This window comes from Gouania willdenowi, chromosome 11 (assembly GCF_900634775.1).
Source record: "Gouania willdenowi chromosome 11, fGouWil2.1, whole genome shotgun sequence".
Classification (NCBI taxonomy): domain Eukaryota; kingdom Metazoa; phylum Chordata; class Actinopteri; order Blenniiformes; family Gobiesocidae; genus Gouania; species Gouania willdenowi.
This window is the reverse complement of record NC_041054.1, coordinates 8,287,002-8,305,850: the sequence shown is the minus strand read 5'-3', so window position 1 is coordinate 8,305,850 and position 18,849 is coordinate 8,287,002. Positions and strand designations below refer to the sequence as shown.

At 39.6% G+C, this 18,849-nt stretch overlaps 2 protein-coding genes across 6 annotated transcripts in view; both read right to left on the bottom strand.

Moving 5' to 3' along the window:
* cgnb (cingulin b) overlaps nucleotides 1-10,309 on the bottom strand; it is a 38,608-nt gene extending 28,299 nt beyond the window's left edge. For both annotated transcript variants that reach the window (XM_028461331.1, XM_028461332.1), the window contains exon 1: nucleotides 10,171-10,309. The gene's annotated coding sequence lies outside the window, so the exon portion shown is untranslated. The remainder of the gene's footprint in view (nucleotides 1-10,170) is intronic.
* A 2,592-nt stretch (nucleotides 10,310-12,901) lies between these two features.
* On the bottom strand, nucleotides 12,902-18,041 carry pygo2 (pygopus homolog 2 (Drosophila)). Of its 4 annotated transcripts, none has more exons than XM_028461600.1 (3): nucleotides 16,770-18,041; nucleotides 16,450-16,502; nucleotides 12,902-14,990 (listed from the first exon to the last, which is right to left on the bottom strand). In XM_028461600.1, exons 2-3 carry the CDS (start codon nucleotides 16,492-16,494, stop codon nucleotides 13,353-13,355), a joined length of 1,683 nt encoding a protein of 560 aa, XP_028317401.1. In that variant the 5' UTR covers nucleotides 16,495-16,502; nucleotides 16,770-18,041; the 3' UTR covers nucleotides 12,902-13,352. The 4 variants fall into 4 exon arrangements, with proteins under 4 accessions (XP_028317401.1, XP_028317400.1, XP_028317403.1 ...); XM_028461599.1 differs by having other exon boundaries at nucleotides 17,128-18,041; XM_028461602.1 differs by having other exon boundaries at nucleotides 17,858-18,041.
* Nucleotides 18,042-18,849: the final 808 nt, after the last annotated feature.

The following is an 18,849-nucleotide window of genomic DNA, read 5'->3' as shown; positions in this document are numbered from 1 at the left end:
GACTGTTTATCTTTGGGCTGCATCGCATATTTATACATTTAGCTAGTTGTTTACAGGGCAAAGCAGTTCAGCAAGGCAGAAAGGTTTTGTTTTAAAGTGAGTCGAAGGTTACAATACCGATAAATGTTCACGATACCAATGTTACCACAACATGGCCGTTCTTTGATAGACGATATAGTGCAAGAAAATCCCACCATAATACAATCCAATATCCATCTCAAAGATTAAATGGAAATAAAGTCATGGTTTAGAGCCAGAGTCAGACAAACCAGCAGAACTTGTTCCGTAAACATCCAATATGAACATTTTGATCAAAGTTAAAGACACTCTTTTTCTCTACTGCTCTGTAATGATTGAGAGGGATATTTTTGGTCATGTTGTTAATGTATTTTACGTCATAAAAAATATTTAACAAATATTTAAAACAGGTGATGTAGAACAAAAACACGCAAAACATATTTCTGCTCTCTGTAAAAAATGCGGATCAGCGAACGCAGTAGCCCGGATCGGCCGATGCTGATACACATAAAAAATAATATCGCATGTATGTATAAACTGTATATATTAGGGGTGTCTCGATCCAATATCGATATCTGTCCAATATTTATTCAGTTGTAGAATACTGTAGATATTATGTTGAAGGTTAAAATGTATGTAACCAATTAGTTAATAATAAATGGGTCAGTTTTTCTCATCCCTACTGTTGCTGACTGTTGTTCTCCGTTTGAGTGGCATCACTTGATCAAGACTTTTCCAACATTCCACTCTACAAAATAAGTAATAAAAGTATGTATGATTTGCACATTGGTATCGGTCAATACTGCAATATTGGTATCGCATCGGAAGTGAATAAGTTGTATCGGGACAATCCTAATTTATATCGTATGTCGCCATTTTGAGAAAAACTATGGCGATGTGAGTTTTGGCCCATATCGCCCAGCCCTACTGCCACAGCTTTAGTATAAAGTCATATTTGAACATGGCCATCAATGAGTATTAAAGGTGCTTATTAGGTTGTTTGGTGGTAAACTCCGAAAGCCACAATAAACTACAATGTTACAGGTGTAAAATACGTCCATGACGCATACTTTTCCACAAAGACCTTAGTGATAAATACTCCTCCCTTTGTCTGGGCTCCGTGGAGCATTAAACACCAGGGGCTAAGTCAGGAATGGGCCTCTCCCCTCGTGCGCTCTCTTGCTGCTGCTGATGGTCTCCCCAGCCACGCAACTTCAGAGCTGAGCCACTCAGGCACACACTGTTTACTTTAAGATGAGCACACACACACACACACACACACAATCCCACAGCAGCTCCAGCTTCATGCACATACAAACACATGCAAGGGCGTGCATGAGTAAACACACACCTGCTGGGCTTTCCCATGTGGTAGTAGTAGATCTAATGGTTGTACAATGTACCTGGAGGAGCTCCCGTTGCTGCTTTTCTATTATCATATAGCATTCGTTTAATTACGCCACCGCCTTCCAGCTCAGGTTTGCTTCATTTTTCCACACTCTGAGATGTGACTCCCATTAGAGCTAAAATATAACCAGCACCCGCTGACAGTCGGTTATCGTGTAACGTGCAGCAAAGCCACGAAGTTAGATTAGTCAGTCTTTTCATTTGCTAATAAACATTCCCGGGATTCCAGACAGTTCCTTTCAGCGCTGCGCGTGGTTTGCATTTTGTATAATAGGGACGGCTTAAGAGGAAACCCAGAACTGGGCCAGCATTGAGTGTAAAGCCGTACACAAGCAGGAAAGTGTTCACGTCAGCCAGTGAGAAGGAGAAATGTGCAAAGTCTAATTAAAGGACAACAAAGTGGAGAGCAAAAATACAGGCCTAAAAATAATGAATTCTGCTGTCCTAACATGACATCAAGCAGTAGCTGTGACCATGTTGTGGACTGCATCCAAAAAACGATGTGATTATTAAAGACTACTTCTAAATCGTGTTGAGCCTCCTTGATGATGGATTTATCCAATTCTGAAGGTGTTTTGGTCTTATTGTAGGGGTGTCCTAATACAACTTTGTTACTAATATTGAAATTTGAGTATTGGCTGATACTGATATTGATTCAAAATGATAGTGCAAATAATTCATACATTAGGGGTGTCCCGATCCGATACCAATATCGGTCCAATATCAGCCTAAAAACGAATATCGAATTCAAATTTCTGATTTTTTTTTTTTTTTTGCAATTCAGTTTTTAGATATTTTATTTTAATGTAGAATACTGTAGATATTATGTTGAAGGTTAAAATGTATGTAACCGATTGATTTATAATGAATGGGTCACTTTTTCTCATACCTACTGTTGTTGACTATTGTTCTCTGTTTGAGTAACATCACTTGATCAAGCCTTTTCTAACATTTCACACTACAAAATAAGTACCGTATTTTTCGGACTATAAGGCGCACCGGTTTGTTATTATTATTATTATTATTATTAAGACACATTAAGCGAAACAAAATAGTCTGATAAGCCAAACTTCATTCAACTCATTAACAATAACTCTCAACATTGTTCAGGTTTAACAATAAAATACAGAACATTACACTCACTTATTCAGTTCAGTACGTTGAAGCACAGTACTGGTACATATCACTCCACAAGGCGCCTGACTACGGTAGCCCTAAAGTGCCAAAAATCCATCAAGAGGTGCAGCTTCATAGTTTACCAAAGTTGTACTAAAACATTTTGACATATTAATTTCATACATAAGGCGCACCTGATTATAAGGCACACTGTCGATTTTTCAGAAAATTAAAGGATTTTAAGTGCGCCTTATAGTGCGAAAAATACGGTAATAAATGTATGTATGATTCGAGCTGATATCGTATCGGATCAATATCAGTATTGGCCGATACGCGAGGCTGCAATATCAGTATCTTTACACATCTCTCGACACATTAATGTTAAAATAGTTAGTTTTCCCGCCTAAAACCTGTGTCCCATTTGTGATGGAACTGGTCCGTATTTGGTTCTTGAACTAAAATGACTTTGACACCCCTGGTCCAGACACTGTTTTGGTAGTGAGCATCCTTTTTTATTTATTTACTTTTTTTTTTATCTTGTCTGCACATGCTGTCAAAGGTCAACACTACAACAAGTACAATCATTATGAGACAGCAATGCATGTTTTGTTATTGCAATAAAATAAATTGATTTATTTTATTGCTTAATTGTGACCATCACCAGCCCTCCCTAAGGAAGGGTAAGAAATATTTTATTAGGGGGAGGGTATAAAAAGGGAGAGCAGTGTTACACCTAAGTGGAGAGGGAAGGGGAGGGGAAAGGGAGCAGGGAGGAGAGACTCAAGGTAGGAAATAGAAAGGGTGGGGAGAATAGATTGTTTTACAGTGAGGGTGAGATGTGAAGTTGTAGAATATATTGTGCTTATTATGTTGTGTAATCAAGCCAGTTTAGTGACAGGTGTGAAGCTTAGCTATAATGGTGGTGGCTGTGAACAGGGGGAATGAGTGAGTGGTAGTACCTAAAGCAGGTATTTGGGAGTAACGTGTCTAAAGTTAGTAGCAGTAGTGAGCATCCTGATGCCATAGATAAGTTACAGACTCACCATCAAAAATCATAGAATTGCCCATTTTTCCTGCCTCCTAAAGTCGACTCAAGGGAAAAAAAACCCACGTAATGTCTTATCAACCCCAACAACAAAGCGAATCTCTCGCCAGAAACAAGAGATAATCAATGCCATTCATTACACACATCAGTGTTGATAGTGGTTTGCCTACCACTGTGCACCAGTGCAAATTCAATCTGATGCTTGCGGTGAGGCAGCTACCAGAAGCTGCAGGTTGTTTGATGCCAATTGGCCACAATGTTTTACACACTCTGTCTCTCCCTCACTTGTCACAAGGAAAGGCTGTGTCAACAGAGACCGGAATGTCCCCAAACAGGCCCATCAGCCACAACAAGTCCATTTCTTCTCAATGGATTGGTTCCTGCACCATCATTTCTTTTAAGTCAGCATTTTTTTGAAAATGACACTAATCACTATTGGTATTGGTTGGTCCAATCTGTTGAAATCAAAATTACAACATGACAAAATAATAATTAATCAATCGTGGAAGTGTTTTCTTATGGCCAAAGTGTTGATGAAAAATATTCACGGCTTTTTAAAAATGTAACCCGATCTAGGTCTCTTGATTTTCTGACGGTTGGACCGTGAAACAATGAACAAATTTAGTGCAATTATTGCTCCTTTTATTCTTACAGCTCCCTTTGGCCATTTCATAACCGTAACCAGCATTTCCAGTTCAGGGTTACAGGGTGCAGGTTCCCCTCCTGGCCGGAGGTTTTGGCAAACGCACAAACAGCATCAATTACACAAATTTACTGGTCAATTTAGAAAGTCTAAGGCAGTGGTTCTCAACCTTTTCAGCCCGCAACCCCCAAATTAAAGCCTACTGTACCTAAAGGTGGTTGAACACAGACATGAACATTGAAGAACAGTCATGTGGAGACAGGGCCATCTATAAGGGGGAATAAAGGGGAGAGATTTTTGGGGTCCATCCATAAAGTCAGCAAAATGATGGTCCGTTGATCTATGAATCGGTGATAACCACATTTATCTATTTATCTGAATAATATCCACTGTTATCAATGAAGTTTAATATTATTTGGGCCATAGTATATAGTCATCGTAAAAATGTAAATCAGAAATAAAATGCGTTAAAACAATTAGTTTAAACTGGCAAAAATGGGCATGGCAAATTGTGAATGTGGTTCAATTGGCCAAAATAAGCATGAAATATGGTGAAAAAAGGTTAAAAGTGACAGTAATAGGTCGACATATGCAACATTAGATGGGAAAAGTGGTGGAAAGGATTTATAAGAGCTGGAAATGTTGTGAAAGTGGAAAAAACGTGCAGAAGAAGCATTGAAATTTGATGGCAAAGTGGCAGAAATGGGGGTTATTTAGCAAAAATGTATTAAAAGGAGCAAAAATATGGCAAGAAAAAGTGATGGAAATAGGTTGAAATATGGCAGGTTCGGTGTAGTTGCAGAAAAAGGGTAAAAAAAAATTTAAATGGGCCCAAATGGGGTCCCGAACACAAGGTTGAGAACCCCTGGTCTAAAGAACCAAACATCATTGCTTTCAGATCCAATCAGGGGGTGAAAATGCCAACTCTGCATCACGGAATTGATACAATTGATACCAGGACTCAGCGCTACGATAAGTGCTTTAAAATGACTCCAGAAATCAGTGTTATTTTGTGTTAAAAACCAAGCATGTTGTGTCACCAACAGTAACAAAAACAATCACCTAAAAGTGCAAAACTGATATCAAATAATACAAACTAATCATTCTCTGAAGACGAACCCACAAATGACCCTGTCCAGCGTGTTGTGTGCTGTCTAAAATACCACCATGATAACACTTGTACATGTTTACTTTACACCTCAAAGTGTTGCTGAATCGAAGCCTCGGGCATATTCTATGTAGGTCAGAAGACTTTCTGGAGTTTAAAAGTCCAACTCGGTGCACAAAGTGTTCACGGAAGGTGAGAAGCTTAAAAACATTTACTCGACGCATCCAACGGCAACGAGCCCTAATGGATTACTGTCATTACTCGAGGTGGAACAGAGACTTTTTAGATACAGACTGTGCGATGACGTCATATGAACATGTGCGATATGGATTATTCTTTAAAACGCCAGATTTAAAGCTCCCCCAGACCTCATCCAACTCAGAGCTGTCCAAACGATAAATAAAACAAGCAACGGGGCGCTTCTGAAAAGGTTATAGAAAGGATTTCTAGAGAGAGAAGGGGAATAATATTTAAGAGGAAAACTAGATTTTCAAGACGTAATATGTGAGAACAACGCTGAAAAGATGAGAATTTAAGGAACTGCCTAAAGGATGAAAAAGAACAAAGCAGCAACAATTTTACCTACGACAACAATAATATATTATAATATGTACATAATGGTATAAAATCTATTAGTCCTTAGTAAACATTATAAAAGGTATATATTGTGATAGAGAATATTATTATTTAGAATATTGCCACTATGTTTTGTATTGAAAATGTAATCGAATAAATTTGTATAGTAAATAATAAAAAGTGGATTAGTAATATAATGTGCATGTCATGTACATGACTGTATGTATATGCATGTATGTATAAACTGTATATATTAGGGGTGTCTCGATCCAATATTTGATATGTGTCTGATATCAGCTTGAAAACATCAGATTCAACTTTCCAATCTTTTTCTTTTTTTTTCATTCATTTTTTATTTATTTTATTCAATTGTAGAACACCGTAGATATTATGTTGAAGGTTAAAATTCATGGAACCAATTGGTGAATAACAAATGGGTCAGTTTTTCTCGTACCTACTGTTGCTGACTATTGTTCTCTGAGTAACATCACTTGATCAAGCCTTTTCTAACATTCCACACTACAAAATTAGAATTTTTTTTTTTTTTTTTATTAAAGAAAAAAAGTAATAACAGTATGTATGATTCATGCTGATATCGGATCAATATCGGTATCGGCCAATACGCAAAGCTGCAATATTGGGATCATATCGGAAATGACAAAGTTGTATCGGGACATCCCTAGTATATATATAGTACTTTGTGTAGAATACTGTAAAAATTGTAATATTAGTTTCCTAATTATTTTTTGGTGATATTATCTAGAGAGCATTGTAGGTGCGCTTTAACCTGGACCCTTTTGGCTGATTATTTAGACAATTGAGTGTTGTTTGTTCTGTTTTTTCTGAAGAAGACTGGCAAAATATAATTAAAAATTCAAATTCAAATCACATCCAATTCAAAAAGCTGAGAGTGGTCCTGAGGAGAGAGAAACGACTGGGACATGCATGTTATTTCCCATACGCTTGAACACACACGCACATTTATACATATATATATATATATATATTTCTATATAAATGTGTGTATGTGTGTAACTAAGCCAAAACATTACGTAAAATAAAATAGATAAACTATTTTTTGAGGCTTGAATTCGGCACTTTCCCAGCTGTTGCATCTTCGGGGGGGATCAGCCACATGTTATTAAAACAATATGTGAGGAGCTCGTGTTTACAATGACCACTGTATGGCTGCAAATGTAGCTTGCCTCCATCAGTATAGAATAGAATAAAATACATATTTATTCATTCCCATAGGGGAAATTCACATTTTGCAGCGACACAGTATAAGAACAGAGAGACGGAACAAAAATAAATACTAACATAGGATAATAGTGCAAAATGTAGGACATGCATGAATTAGAAAAACAACAACAACAACAACAGCAGAAAAAGAAACCCACACCAAGGCCCTATGCTACCAATCTAGATAATTATATCCTGGATTAATCTCCGTTAGCTGGCTTCAACTAACCCAACAGTCCCTAATCCAATCCAATCCACTTTATTTATATAGCACATTTAAACAACAAAACGTTTCCAAAGTGCTGAACATGCGACCACAACAATAAAACCAAAACAATACAAATGAGCTCTGCCACTAAATGAGTATAAAACAATAAATAAAAATAAAACAGTTTAAAAGAATAAATATAAATAAAAACACATTAAAAACTATAAATAAGAATAAAACTCAAAAACATAAAATAAAAGACACAGAGGACCACACAACTTACGCGGTGCTAAAAGCCAGAGAATAAAAGTGAGTTTTGAGACGAGATTTAAAACACTCCACGGTGGGGGCCGTACGGATGTGGAGGGGAAGAGCGTTCCACAGCTTAGGGCCGACAACGGAAAACGCTCTGTCCCCTTTAGTTTTACGGTTCGCCTTCGGAACCACGAGCTGGAGCTGGCCCTCAGACCTCAAAGGTCTGAGGGCCTTTGAGGTCAGAGAGGAGCTGTCATATGACGTATGCGCGCATTTACATGAAAGGGGAGGAGATTGCAGCGTCTGACCAATCAATGGAGAACCTGGCAGAGCGAGCGTCTTCACAGGAGGAACAGCTTATGATCTTAAACAAATATAATGAAATTGAATCCACGATGACAGCAAAGAGCAACAGTAGTGCTGCGCACCAGGAGGCGGAGCTTTTATACTCGCTCAGATCTGATCCACTCACTTCGTAACTAGGTGTTGCTTAAGTTTAAAATTATGAATAATTAAAATCCATAATAACCAAAAACAACACTGTTGTTACAGAAAAGGCAGGAATGAGAGAACCCAGGCAGGAAGCTGCAGACACTGTTGATGCATAAAAGCGAGAGATTATTCATCATATTAATCCATTGGATGGGATATCCCATTCAGTGAATTAATATCATAAATAATGTCACGCTTTTACGCATTCAAAGACTCAGTGATTCACATTCACTGTCAGCTGATGAAGCCTGTGTCTAGATCTGTATGCGTGGACGAGTGAAGTCATATAATAATGAATTCATTGAATTAAAATATGACTTCACCCATCCTCGCATACCATCGAGACACAGGCTTCATCAGCTGATTGTAGATCAGTCCATCAGATATAAATCTATATCTTTCCAAAAGGATGTCATCAGTAAATAAAAACATAATATTTAGACATCGAGTGACGTGTTCACACAGCACCTTTTATAGGACAGCTCGCTTTCTGAGAAAACTTATTGGTCAGGAGGCGGGACTTTAGCACTCGCTCAAATCCCAGCAGATCGAAACCTTCTCGCGAGCAGGCTAGCCGTTCAGCATAAGTTTCCATGGCACACTGATTAAATCCTGGAAGTTAGTGCGATAAGATGTAATCTTGCTTCGTAACATAGGCCCCAAATGTGCAAAGTATAAGTGTAATGTGAATTAATGACATGTATACAGTTCTGGATAAAACTAAGCCCCTGTTTTGTAATCATATTGAACAATCAAAGTAACATTTGAGGGGTACGTTGCTTTATTGACTTACATTACATTAATTGACTGTTGGTTGTTTTGGGGTTTTTTTTTTTTATTGTGAAATGTCTTTTTGAATGTTGACAGTACACTTTGGGGTCCTTGCACATTTTTTTCCATAGTGGTTTTCATACTGCAAATGGCTAATAAAGTGAAGTGAACTTTATGTGTGCATGTAATGTTTGTTTTTTATGGACATTATCAGTAGAGGTGTCCCAACCTAATATTGATATCGGATATCGGTCCAATATCAGCAAGAAAACGAATATCGGATTTTGTCGGTCTGCATCTAAAATCACCGATATAAGCGCTTTGATAAAAATGTTCCGCTCCAACACTTCTATCCACAGGTAACTGGTTCACACGACAACAATGTAACCTACTGTTGTTGACTATTCTTCTTTGTTTGAGTGACATCACTTGATCATGCCTTTTCTAACATTCCACACTACAAAATAAGTCATAAAAACATGTATGATTCGTGCTGATATCGCATCGGGTCGATATCGGTATCGGTGAATCCTGCTGCAATTTCGGTGTCATATTGGAAAGTAAAAAAGTTGTATGGGGGACAAATCTAACAGATTTAGATATCTAGACCCAACTCACAAGCAACAAATGAGCAAGAAACTAATGTTTTAGCTTAACGTGATATTTGAAATGTAAAAAAAAAAAGAAGAAAAAGTAATGTAGGTAATGCACCTGTGGGCTCACTTACTGATTTACGTCACACGCACACACACACACACACACACACACACACACACGCGCTAGGTGAGTGAGTATCGGTGCACCGACGTCGAAACCAATTAACAGGCTTTATTTACACGAGCCAGAAGCATGATAAACAACCGACGGCCAAACAACAACAACAACAACAATAACAATAATAATAATAATAATAATAATAATAATAATAATAATAATAATAGAAAGCCTAACTCAGTCATATCCTCTTTACGCAGCGCGCTCCCCGATCCAATTACGCACAGCGGTACATCCACTGAGCTGCTCTCTCTCTCTCCAACCACAGCCGTGTGAATACGCACTCTTTAGTTTGATTTTTTTCTGTTGCTTTTGTATTGTTTTGCTTATAATAATATTATAATGTGCAGCAAAAAGAAAGCAGTCGCTACAGCCACAGGTGTCCACCACCCCCTGCTGCTGATATAAGTGATGCCCGCTCGGCCACACGCGAGCTCACAGGACTTTTCCTACTTCTCCATGAAATCCGAATTAAAGTGAACGTTTAAAGTGCTGCGATGGAGGATCTACTGCACCTGTAAAAGATGATCCGAATCCACAACTGAGCTCCTGGGTTAACTACCCCGTATGTGTCCACAGCAGCAGTAGGATGATGATGATGATGATGATGATGATGATGTGTTGGTAGGGAGAGGAATAGTTACTCAATGATTCTCTCCGCTGCGGTGCAACCTGTTGCCAGCGCGTCGATTTCCGCCTTCCTTTCTCATTGGTGGGAAGCTCCCCAGGGGGCGGGGCCTACTGAGGGCTCCGTCTAATCTCTGAGCGCTGTGCAGGTTAAAATAGCCATGATAGACACCTGCGTTATTCCCAGAGGTGACAAGTAACGAAGCATTTAAGTAGTTTTTTTTTTCTGCTATCAGTACATTATTAGAGTATTTATTTTTTTGGCGACTTTTTATTTTTACTTTTTGGAACAAATATCTACTTTCTACTCCTTACATTTTAAAAATGAGCTTGTTACTTTTAAAAAAGACGCAAAAATGTTGGTAGTTTGAGCTTTTTTCCCTAATTAGTTTTATGGTTAATATTTTCAAGTTCTCAAAAATGTTCTGGGTTTTATTGAGCATTTGCATTTTTTTTTTCTTTTCTTAAAACACTGTATTTACAAATGTTATCTATAATAAGTGTTAAATTCTCCAAGTGTTCATAAATGGCAACAGATTTAATTTATTTCCATGTACCAGTTTTCTACAAGTTCTTAAAAATGTTTAAGTCAAAGCTACTCTGGGTTTTATTGAGCATTTGCACTTTTTTTTTTTTTTTTTGACACATTTTATTAATTAAAAAAAAATGCTATTATGAGTGCTAAATTCTTGTTTCCATGTACCAGTATTATAGAAGTTGTTTAAAAAATTAAAGAAAACCTTTTTTTTTCTAATTATGTTTAGGTTCCTCTTGTGCAAATCAACACGATATGGGAATAGAAGCAAAACAAAACAGAAGGGCTTAAAAATAATGAGCACGTTCTCTAAAACAGGGGTTCTCAACCTTGGTATAAGGACCCCACTTGGTAGCCAGATGCCTTCAAGAAACTAAGAATATTTTTTCCAACAATTTGAGCCCATTTTTGCTTATTAACCTTTTTCTGCAACTATACCAAAGTTGCTTAATTTTCATCACTTTTTCTTGTAATATTTTTTGCTCCTTTTAATGCATTTTCGCTACTTTTAACAAATGTCTGGGGATTTTAAAATACCATTTAACCACATTTTCTAGTCACTTTTAACCCATTTTATTTCCTATAAAAACAAGATTTGCTATATGTACTATTTGCAGTGTTCACCTACGGCGGCTATGGAATTAGAGGTGTGCTATGGTATCAGTCATCCAAAAATCACCTGCAGAGGTTTTAAATCATTTTAAGGTAAAGACCCCAAATGTTCTCTCAATGTTTTAAAAAGTCTGCTTTCATAGGTTTAGGACCAATCCAAATAAATAAATGCTTTAAGTCCCATTTTGTGAAGAATATTTGCCTTTTACCATCTTGACAGTATATGCATAAAGTTATAATTCTTCATTTTGGAAATGGTAACCTAAGGTCAAATACGTGACCCAACAATTTTATATAGTTTAATAGTATGGATGTATTGTATGAATTAAGTTGGTATATAGAGCTGTCTGTGTGCACATATAAATATAATTTATTAGGGTCATTTTTAGTCTGCTTTTAATTTTTTTTAAAAGTATTTTCTGCAGTATGGCATTATAATAGCATCCCAACATAAATGACACAACGTCAGAAGGAAACTCCACAGTTCCATTTTTAGTGGCTTTTTTTTTTTGCCACTCTTCTTTTAATACAATTAGCAAACAAATATAAAAAAAAAAAAGAAAAAAGGATAAAAACAGATGTGGACAAGTACAAAAAGTTCTCTGTACTTATTGTTTAGTACCTTTTCCCAAACCGAGATGGGACTTAATGGTTTCTCCAGGTTCCACCAGGAGGCACCAGAGCAGACTGAGACCACAGCACAAATACCAGTACAAAACAAAAGCAGATGCAGCCGAGAGCAAGAAAAGAAAGGCAACTTGGACGTTGAATAAAAAAATAAGAAAAGAGAAGTAAGAAAAGTTAATACCAGTTGATACCAGGTCAGAGGTGTGAAATTTGATTTTTTTTTTCTTCTTCACTCTAGTTATTTGGTCTATTCTCTTGCAGTGCTGCAGAAACCAAAACAAACATTAAAACTGATTGGACAGTTACTGCATTAGTTCACATCATGCAACCCTCCTCCCCTCTTTTTTTGTTTCTTTTCTTATATAAAAAAAAAAGACAATGTACATCTGATACGACATATGTACTTGTTATGCCAACACCACCCAAAAAGCACTGATTTCACAACTCATGTATAACGCAGAGATACAAAACAGAGGCCTCCAATGTAGTGTATGAAACTAACAAATGGTCACTGTGTGCACAACTCATTGATTTTGTTCCTTGGTTGATTTTGCAATAGATGGAAGTCCCAGATATTTTTTTTAAAAAACATATTTACAACTTATGAAGTTAAAATCCTCAACATTTTTAGCCTGGGCCTCCTTTGGATCGATCAGCAATAGGTAGGTACACAATGATAGAAGTAAAGCTAAAGTGTAGCGATGTTGGAATTACAAAAACTAATTTTAAAATGGATTCTCCATACTTTTAATACGGCAATTTGTATTTCGTATTCCATATTTTTTTTTTTTTTTTTCTTGCAAGAAAAAAAGGCCAACAATGTGACAGGGCAGTGTAAGACTGAAGCGATTTAGTTACATTTAATTGACTTTTCATGTATACACTTGTACTGTATGGATCTACAGTGATGGAAATATGTCAGTTATGGTTTTCCTGCCAAATATGTGAAATGAGAGTTTTCTGCACCTTCTTGTTATAACCGCTCAGTGCAGGAGCTTTCATGCCAGTCTGAATGAGGTAGAGTGTTGGTGTCAGTGCTGGTTGGCAGGCTGGGATAATAAGAGGAGGACAGTGTGTTTTAACATTCATGAGTGTGAGGGGGGCGGGGCTAGGATTGGGTTCTCTTCAAGGTGCTGTGTGTAAGCATGAAAGTCAACCAAGTGTTTCTCTGTGGAGTAAAGATGTAAAGGGTTTGTCGAGAGCAAAGAAGGGCAAGTAGCCAATGACACATTGTGTGTCAGAGTTAAAACTAATTTTTTTTTGTTGTCAAAATGCAGGTTTGTCTTCATCTACTTCTCAGCTTTCATTGGCTGCCACCAGCTGGCCTAACGCCTGGCGTACAAACACAGCCTGGATGTCCTTGGTTTTGATGCAGAAGTCACAAGCCCAAACGGCAGCGCTCTCTCGTGTGAGTAACCCGTACGCCGGCTCCGTCAGGCCCGTGCAGTCCCGGTGGAACCAGCGTTGGCAGGACGCCTCACAGAGGATGGCGTCCTGGTCATCGTGTACTTCCGCCATGCAAAGGCCACAGGGGAAAACCATCCCGTGACCGCCCAGTTTTCCAGGGCCTGAACCAGGACCTGTGGAGGACACGGCTGGGCCAGTGGGCAGGGGGGACTGGGTGTTTGGAGTGGAGGTGGAGTTAGAGGGGGGGTTGGGGTTACTGCCAGGTGTGTTGCCTCCGTTGTTGTTGGTCATATTGTTCTGACCTGAATTGGACGCCGTGTTGGGGAGGGGGCCGCCAGCACCAGGAGTGCTGTTCTGTTGGTTGTAGTTGTTGGGGCCCGCCGCAGAGTTGGGTGGTGTGGATTGCTGCTGTGGTTGCTGCTGGGAGGAGCTGTTAGAGTTGGGGGTGTTGGTGTTCCTGGGGGGTTGTAGCTGGTTTGGGGCAGGGTGCTGGGATTGGCCTGAGCCGTTCAAATTACCAGTAGGAGAAGAGTTGGGGTTGGATGGAGGTGGGACTGAAGGAGGCTGACCAGGTGTGTTAGCATTAGGCTGCTGGACATCGGGGTGGCCCGAGAAGCCTCCTCCTGGCTGTGGGGGACCAGAATTAGGTGGGGGTCCAGGGGTGGTGTTACTAGGGGGAGGACCGTTAGGGTTCAGGTTAAGTTGCTGTTGCTGAGGCCCCTGGGGACCTGCTCCAAAGTTCTTGCTATCCTCGCTGCCTGGCCCTGGAGGACTGGGGCCGGGGTAGGGCCCATCCTGAGAGGGAGGGAACTGTCCTTGAGGGGGCAAACCAGGCAACCCACCCACCATGTTGCCACCAGGTCCCCCACCCATTCCTCCCATCATGTTCATCCCTGGACCCATGCCTCCTCCCATCGGAGGCAACGGGCCCCTTGGGCCTCCGCCACCAGGGAGTGGAGGGCTGTTAAACGGATGTCCACCCTGTCCATGCTGCTGCTGGGGGGGAATTCCAAATCGAGGGTGTGGTGGCCCCCCTCCTCCTCCTCCTCCTGGACCTCCCATTCCACCAGGGGACAACATTGGATTGAATCCGGGCCCAGCATGCATGGGTGGACTGAAATTTGGTGGAATATTGAACTGAGAAGGTCCTCCTGGAGGGAATCCACCACCTCCCCCTCCTCCTCCGCCACCCCCACCACCTCCTCCAAAGCCAGGCATTCCTGGAAAGCCGAGCTGGTGGTGCGGTCCAGGGTTTGAAGGTGGACCAAACGGTGGCCGTCGTCCAGGCTGTCCACCTCCTGGACCTCCGATGAAGTTCATGGTGGGACCCATTCTACCCCCACCACCATATCCACCTCCTCCACCTGCGCCTGGGCTGGGAAGAAAGGGAGCGCCACCTGGTCCACCTCCTCCACCGGGTCGAGACGGGGGTCCAAAGTCATCGTCAAAGGGGTTTGAAGCAACCAGATGGTCTACCATAGGAGTTGGAGGAGGTGCAAACTCGGTCAGGTGGGAGAAGCCAGCAGCCTGAAATAAAGCGTGACAAAGTAAATCCATTCTGTAAAAAACTCTTAATGCTCATGTGTAAAAGGCATTGTGGGAATCTGATCTTAATTATTGCATTTGCCAACGCCGTGAAAACAAAATCAAACAACAAAGATGACAGAAATCCTGTGCGTGAGAAAATGAAATCCCTATCTTTGCGTTTACTCATTTGGACTTTATGGGCTCTGGTAATTTAGGAACATAATGACTCCTCTGTGTAAGAGCCAGCATTTTTAATGATCAACAGTAAGGTTGAAAATTTGTGTTGCAATTATCCCGAGCAGGGATTTGGTTAGCATTTTGAAGAAGTGAAATGAAGAAAACTAACATTCAGTTGTTTCATCTGCTTCGGTCAATATGCAATAACACATTTTGACTCTTGAGTTTTTATTTCATTTCTATTCATTATTCGTTTAATTAGGAAGGACAAAACAGAGAGCATTGTTACATTTAAAATTACAAGCAATGCCATGTCCATGGGCCATCTAGCCAATGGCTAATTTGCAGACCCAGCCCCCCACATAAAACAGACAAAGGCAAACAGTGATACATAATTATGCATAAAGCATGTCATTTAAAATAATTTACAATCTTTTTAAATGAATTTAGTGTTTGCAGGCCTGGTTTAACTTTAACCAGCGCTTCACTTTGTAGTTGAACAAGTTTTGATCTGTGAGGGTTTTCAGTTCGGCAGGTAGGTTGTTCCAGAGCTGTGGGCCTTTTACTGTGAGGGTCCACAGAGTACATAATAACCAATATTTGTATTATTATTATTATCAACAACAATAATAGGGCTGGGCAAAGAAATCAATTTATCGAATTTGTAGATAAAAACGATTTATATTTTGCAAATTCAAGGTGTTTTTTTTCCCACCACAGTTTTTTCAGACTTTTTCGCGTTCCATCCTTGTGGGTTACCGTAGCGCGATGTGAGCCAGCTCACTTTTTGTTTACCCTTGGAGTAGGCTATATGTGTGCCACAGGCATGTTTAATTTTCTATTCGCACTATGCTGAAATACTAAGGGAAGAGTTTATTATTTTTTTAATTGTAATGTTATAGGTTATAAAATATGTAGTTATCTGCTTTCTTAATCAGAAAATTTAAGTTACTGTTGCACTTTTGCTTAAACCTGGGTTAAAGCTTAAAATTGTTGAATGACAGAGCCTCATTTACTTTTTATTTTGGGATTGTTCTATGTATTTAACTCTTGAGGACAATGACAGCAATAAAGTTGCACTTTTGACAATATATCTGATGTCTGTCGTCATTTTTAAGTGCATTGAAAAAAAATTAAATAAATTGAAAATCAAAAAAAAAAATTGTCTTTTTTAGGCAAAATCGCCCAGCCCTAATTAATAATAATAAAAATCTACTGGAAAATGTATAAAACATATCCGTTATTGTTGACATGTGTTAATCCTTTAGAAAACCGTCCCCACCTGAGCTGTAGACTTTCTTGGCTTCTTCTTCTCCGGACTCTTCATCTGTGACGCTGAAAGAGTAAAAATGAAAGGAAAGGGTGGGAACATGGAAATATAATGTAAGTCACAATTCAAACAGCCTTCATGCCTTAAGTTTTCAATCACCACCAGTTGGGTGCGGAAGCAATACATTTGGTTTGGCCAATACCCCTTAGTGACAGAGTGCAGCTTTAGACCTAGGGCCTCTGATTCGAGTCCAACATTTGTGATGGATTTAATGATGGAACATAGATTGGCATGAAGACAAGATGCTGAACATCCAGGCGGTATATAGTCACCAAAGTTATGAAGCCTTGAATCGCCAATGACCCAGGCAGACCAAATGACCCAGGCAAGAGGGAGAGAGGCCGTAAACAGAGGCAGAAGAGGTAAGGTCAATGAGGGAGACAGGAAAAGACGAAGACATGAGAAAGAGGAAAACGGAATTGAAGGTACATTGATAGCAAGGTAGACATGAACCCCCGGTCAGAGATCCATTGTGTGGGAAACAGTCACCACTGGAGACAGTCGTGAAGTTTACATATGAGGGAGGCGAGAGGGAGGGGGGGTTGCCAACAGCACCAGTGCAGCCCATTGCAGCGCAGTAATGGATGATTCCGGTCTGATTGGGGGTTAATGGGTGAAATTAAGTCCTACCTCTGTTTCGTTTTCCTGGTCCCGTCAGTAGTCTCCCCGATTCGGTAGCCATTAGCTAATCTGATTGGTGAAGTGACATATCACCATTCATATGCAAGAAAAAAAGGAAAAATAACGCCGTCTTTAAAACTAAAGCCCCTCTATGTGGAGTCTGACTTCAGACATGTCGGTATCGATGTGCCCGTAATCCCAGTATACATAATATCAACCTAGAATTGACGGCCCAGGTCTGCTAACTGCTGATCCAGCTGCAAATCTCTCGGTGTCTGTCACGCCGGGTTTTGGTCACCAAATAAATCGTGAGGTGAAACCGAGCAGGATGATCAACACCTTGCTGCAAACCAGTTCCCTAGAAACCAGTTGATACCTATGGCTTGACAGCCAAAACATGCACGTTACAGGGTTACACCCCTCCCCACTGATCACTTACAGATGTGTAGCTGGGGAACCGACCTGCAGGCTAACGCAGGCTAGTTACTACTACTGTTAGCTACACAGCTAGTAAGCCACATCGAGTCATGTGGCTAACTAGCAGCGTTAAAAATCCACCCCAGCAGCCACAACACGAGGGCATTGACCCCAACCCACAGTTTACTCATATATATTTATTTTCTAAATAGCCTTAACTGCAAATGATAGGAGCACGTAGCGGCTTTAAAGACTGGTGTTTGCTAAGCTAACGTTAGCTCGGTAGCTAACTTTAGCTAGCCGTCTTGGAAGCAAACTGTACCCTTTCTCCGTTGTTCGCTCTGCTGTCCGTTAAATTCAAACCCTCTGGTGAGTCATTGCCAGCAAACCAGGCCCCACACGGTGTAAGCTTGTCGATCCACCGTTCAACTATAATTAATTCAAAAACGCAAATTTGGCCATAATTAACACGGCCTCTGTCGCTACCGGACAAAGAGGAATGAGCAGCAGGGTTGCCAGATACAGTTATCGACTTCCCGCCCAATTTAACTTATTTGAGCTATGTTGACAGCTGATACTTTTTTTTATTATTATTATTTTTTTTTTTTGTGAAGCCTACTTATCTTCAAAGCTACTGTTATTTCTTTATTTTTCACTCAAAACTTTTTAACAAAAGGTGGCTGCAGTTTCTGTTTTCTGTTTTTCGTTTAAACTATATAAATTGACCTTTTGCATGTGATCACAATTGTTTTATACTTAAATTATCTCTGGTCTCGCAGGACTCCCAGTATTATATGTACTGATAAACGCCACACCTGATGTTTGTGTACTGTAGACCACTAGACACACGAGTGTGAAACTGATTTCATATAATTTAGTGGATTAATATAACAAGATGAAGCAAAAAAAAAAACTTCAAAATGCACATAACAATAGTCATAATAAAATGTAGTGAAATTATTTTCAAAATTAAATTCATTTCTAAATTCATTTCTAATTTGTCACATTCTATGCGGGTAACTTTCCAACTTGGCAACAATGACACGCAGCCCGATGCCGCACCATGGAAGGTTCCATTTCACTGAATAAACGGGGGTAACAATGAGGAGCTGGAAAACGTTCAAATCACCTATCTAAACTCATTGCTCGACTAATCAACATATATTGTTTTTTGTTATTATTAATTTGTTATATAATAGCGACACTTTACTCTTACTAATTCTTACGAAGTTTTGTTATTATTATTATTTTTGTTTTAGACTACACCCCTACTATTGGAAAATGAGATCGAGCTCGAACTCCACTTCAGACACT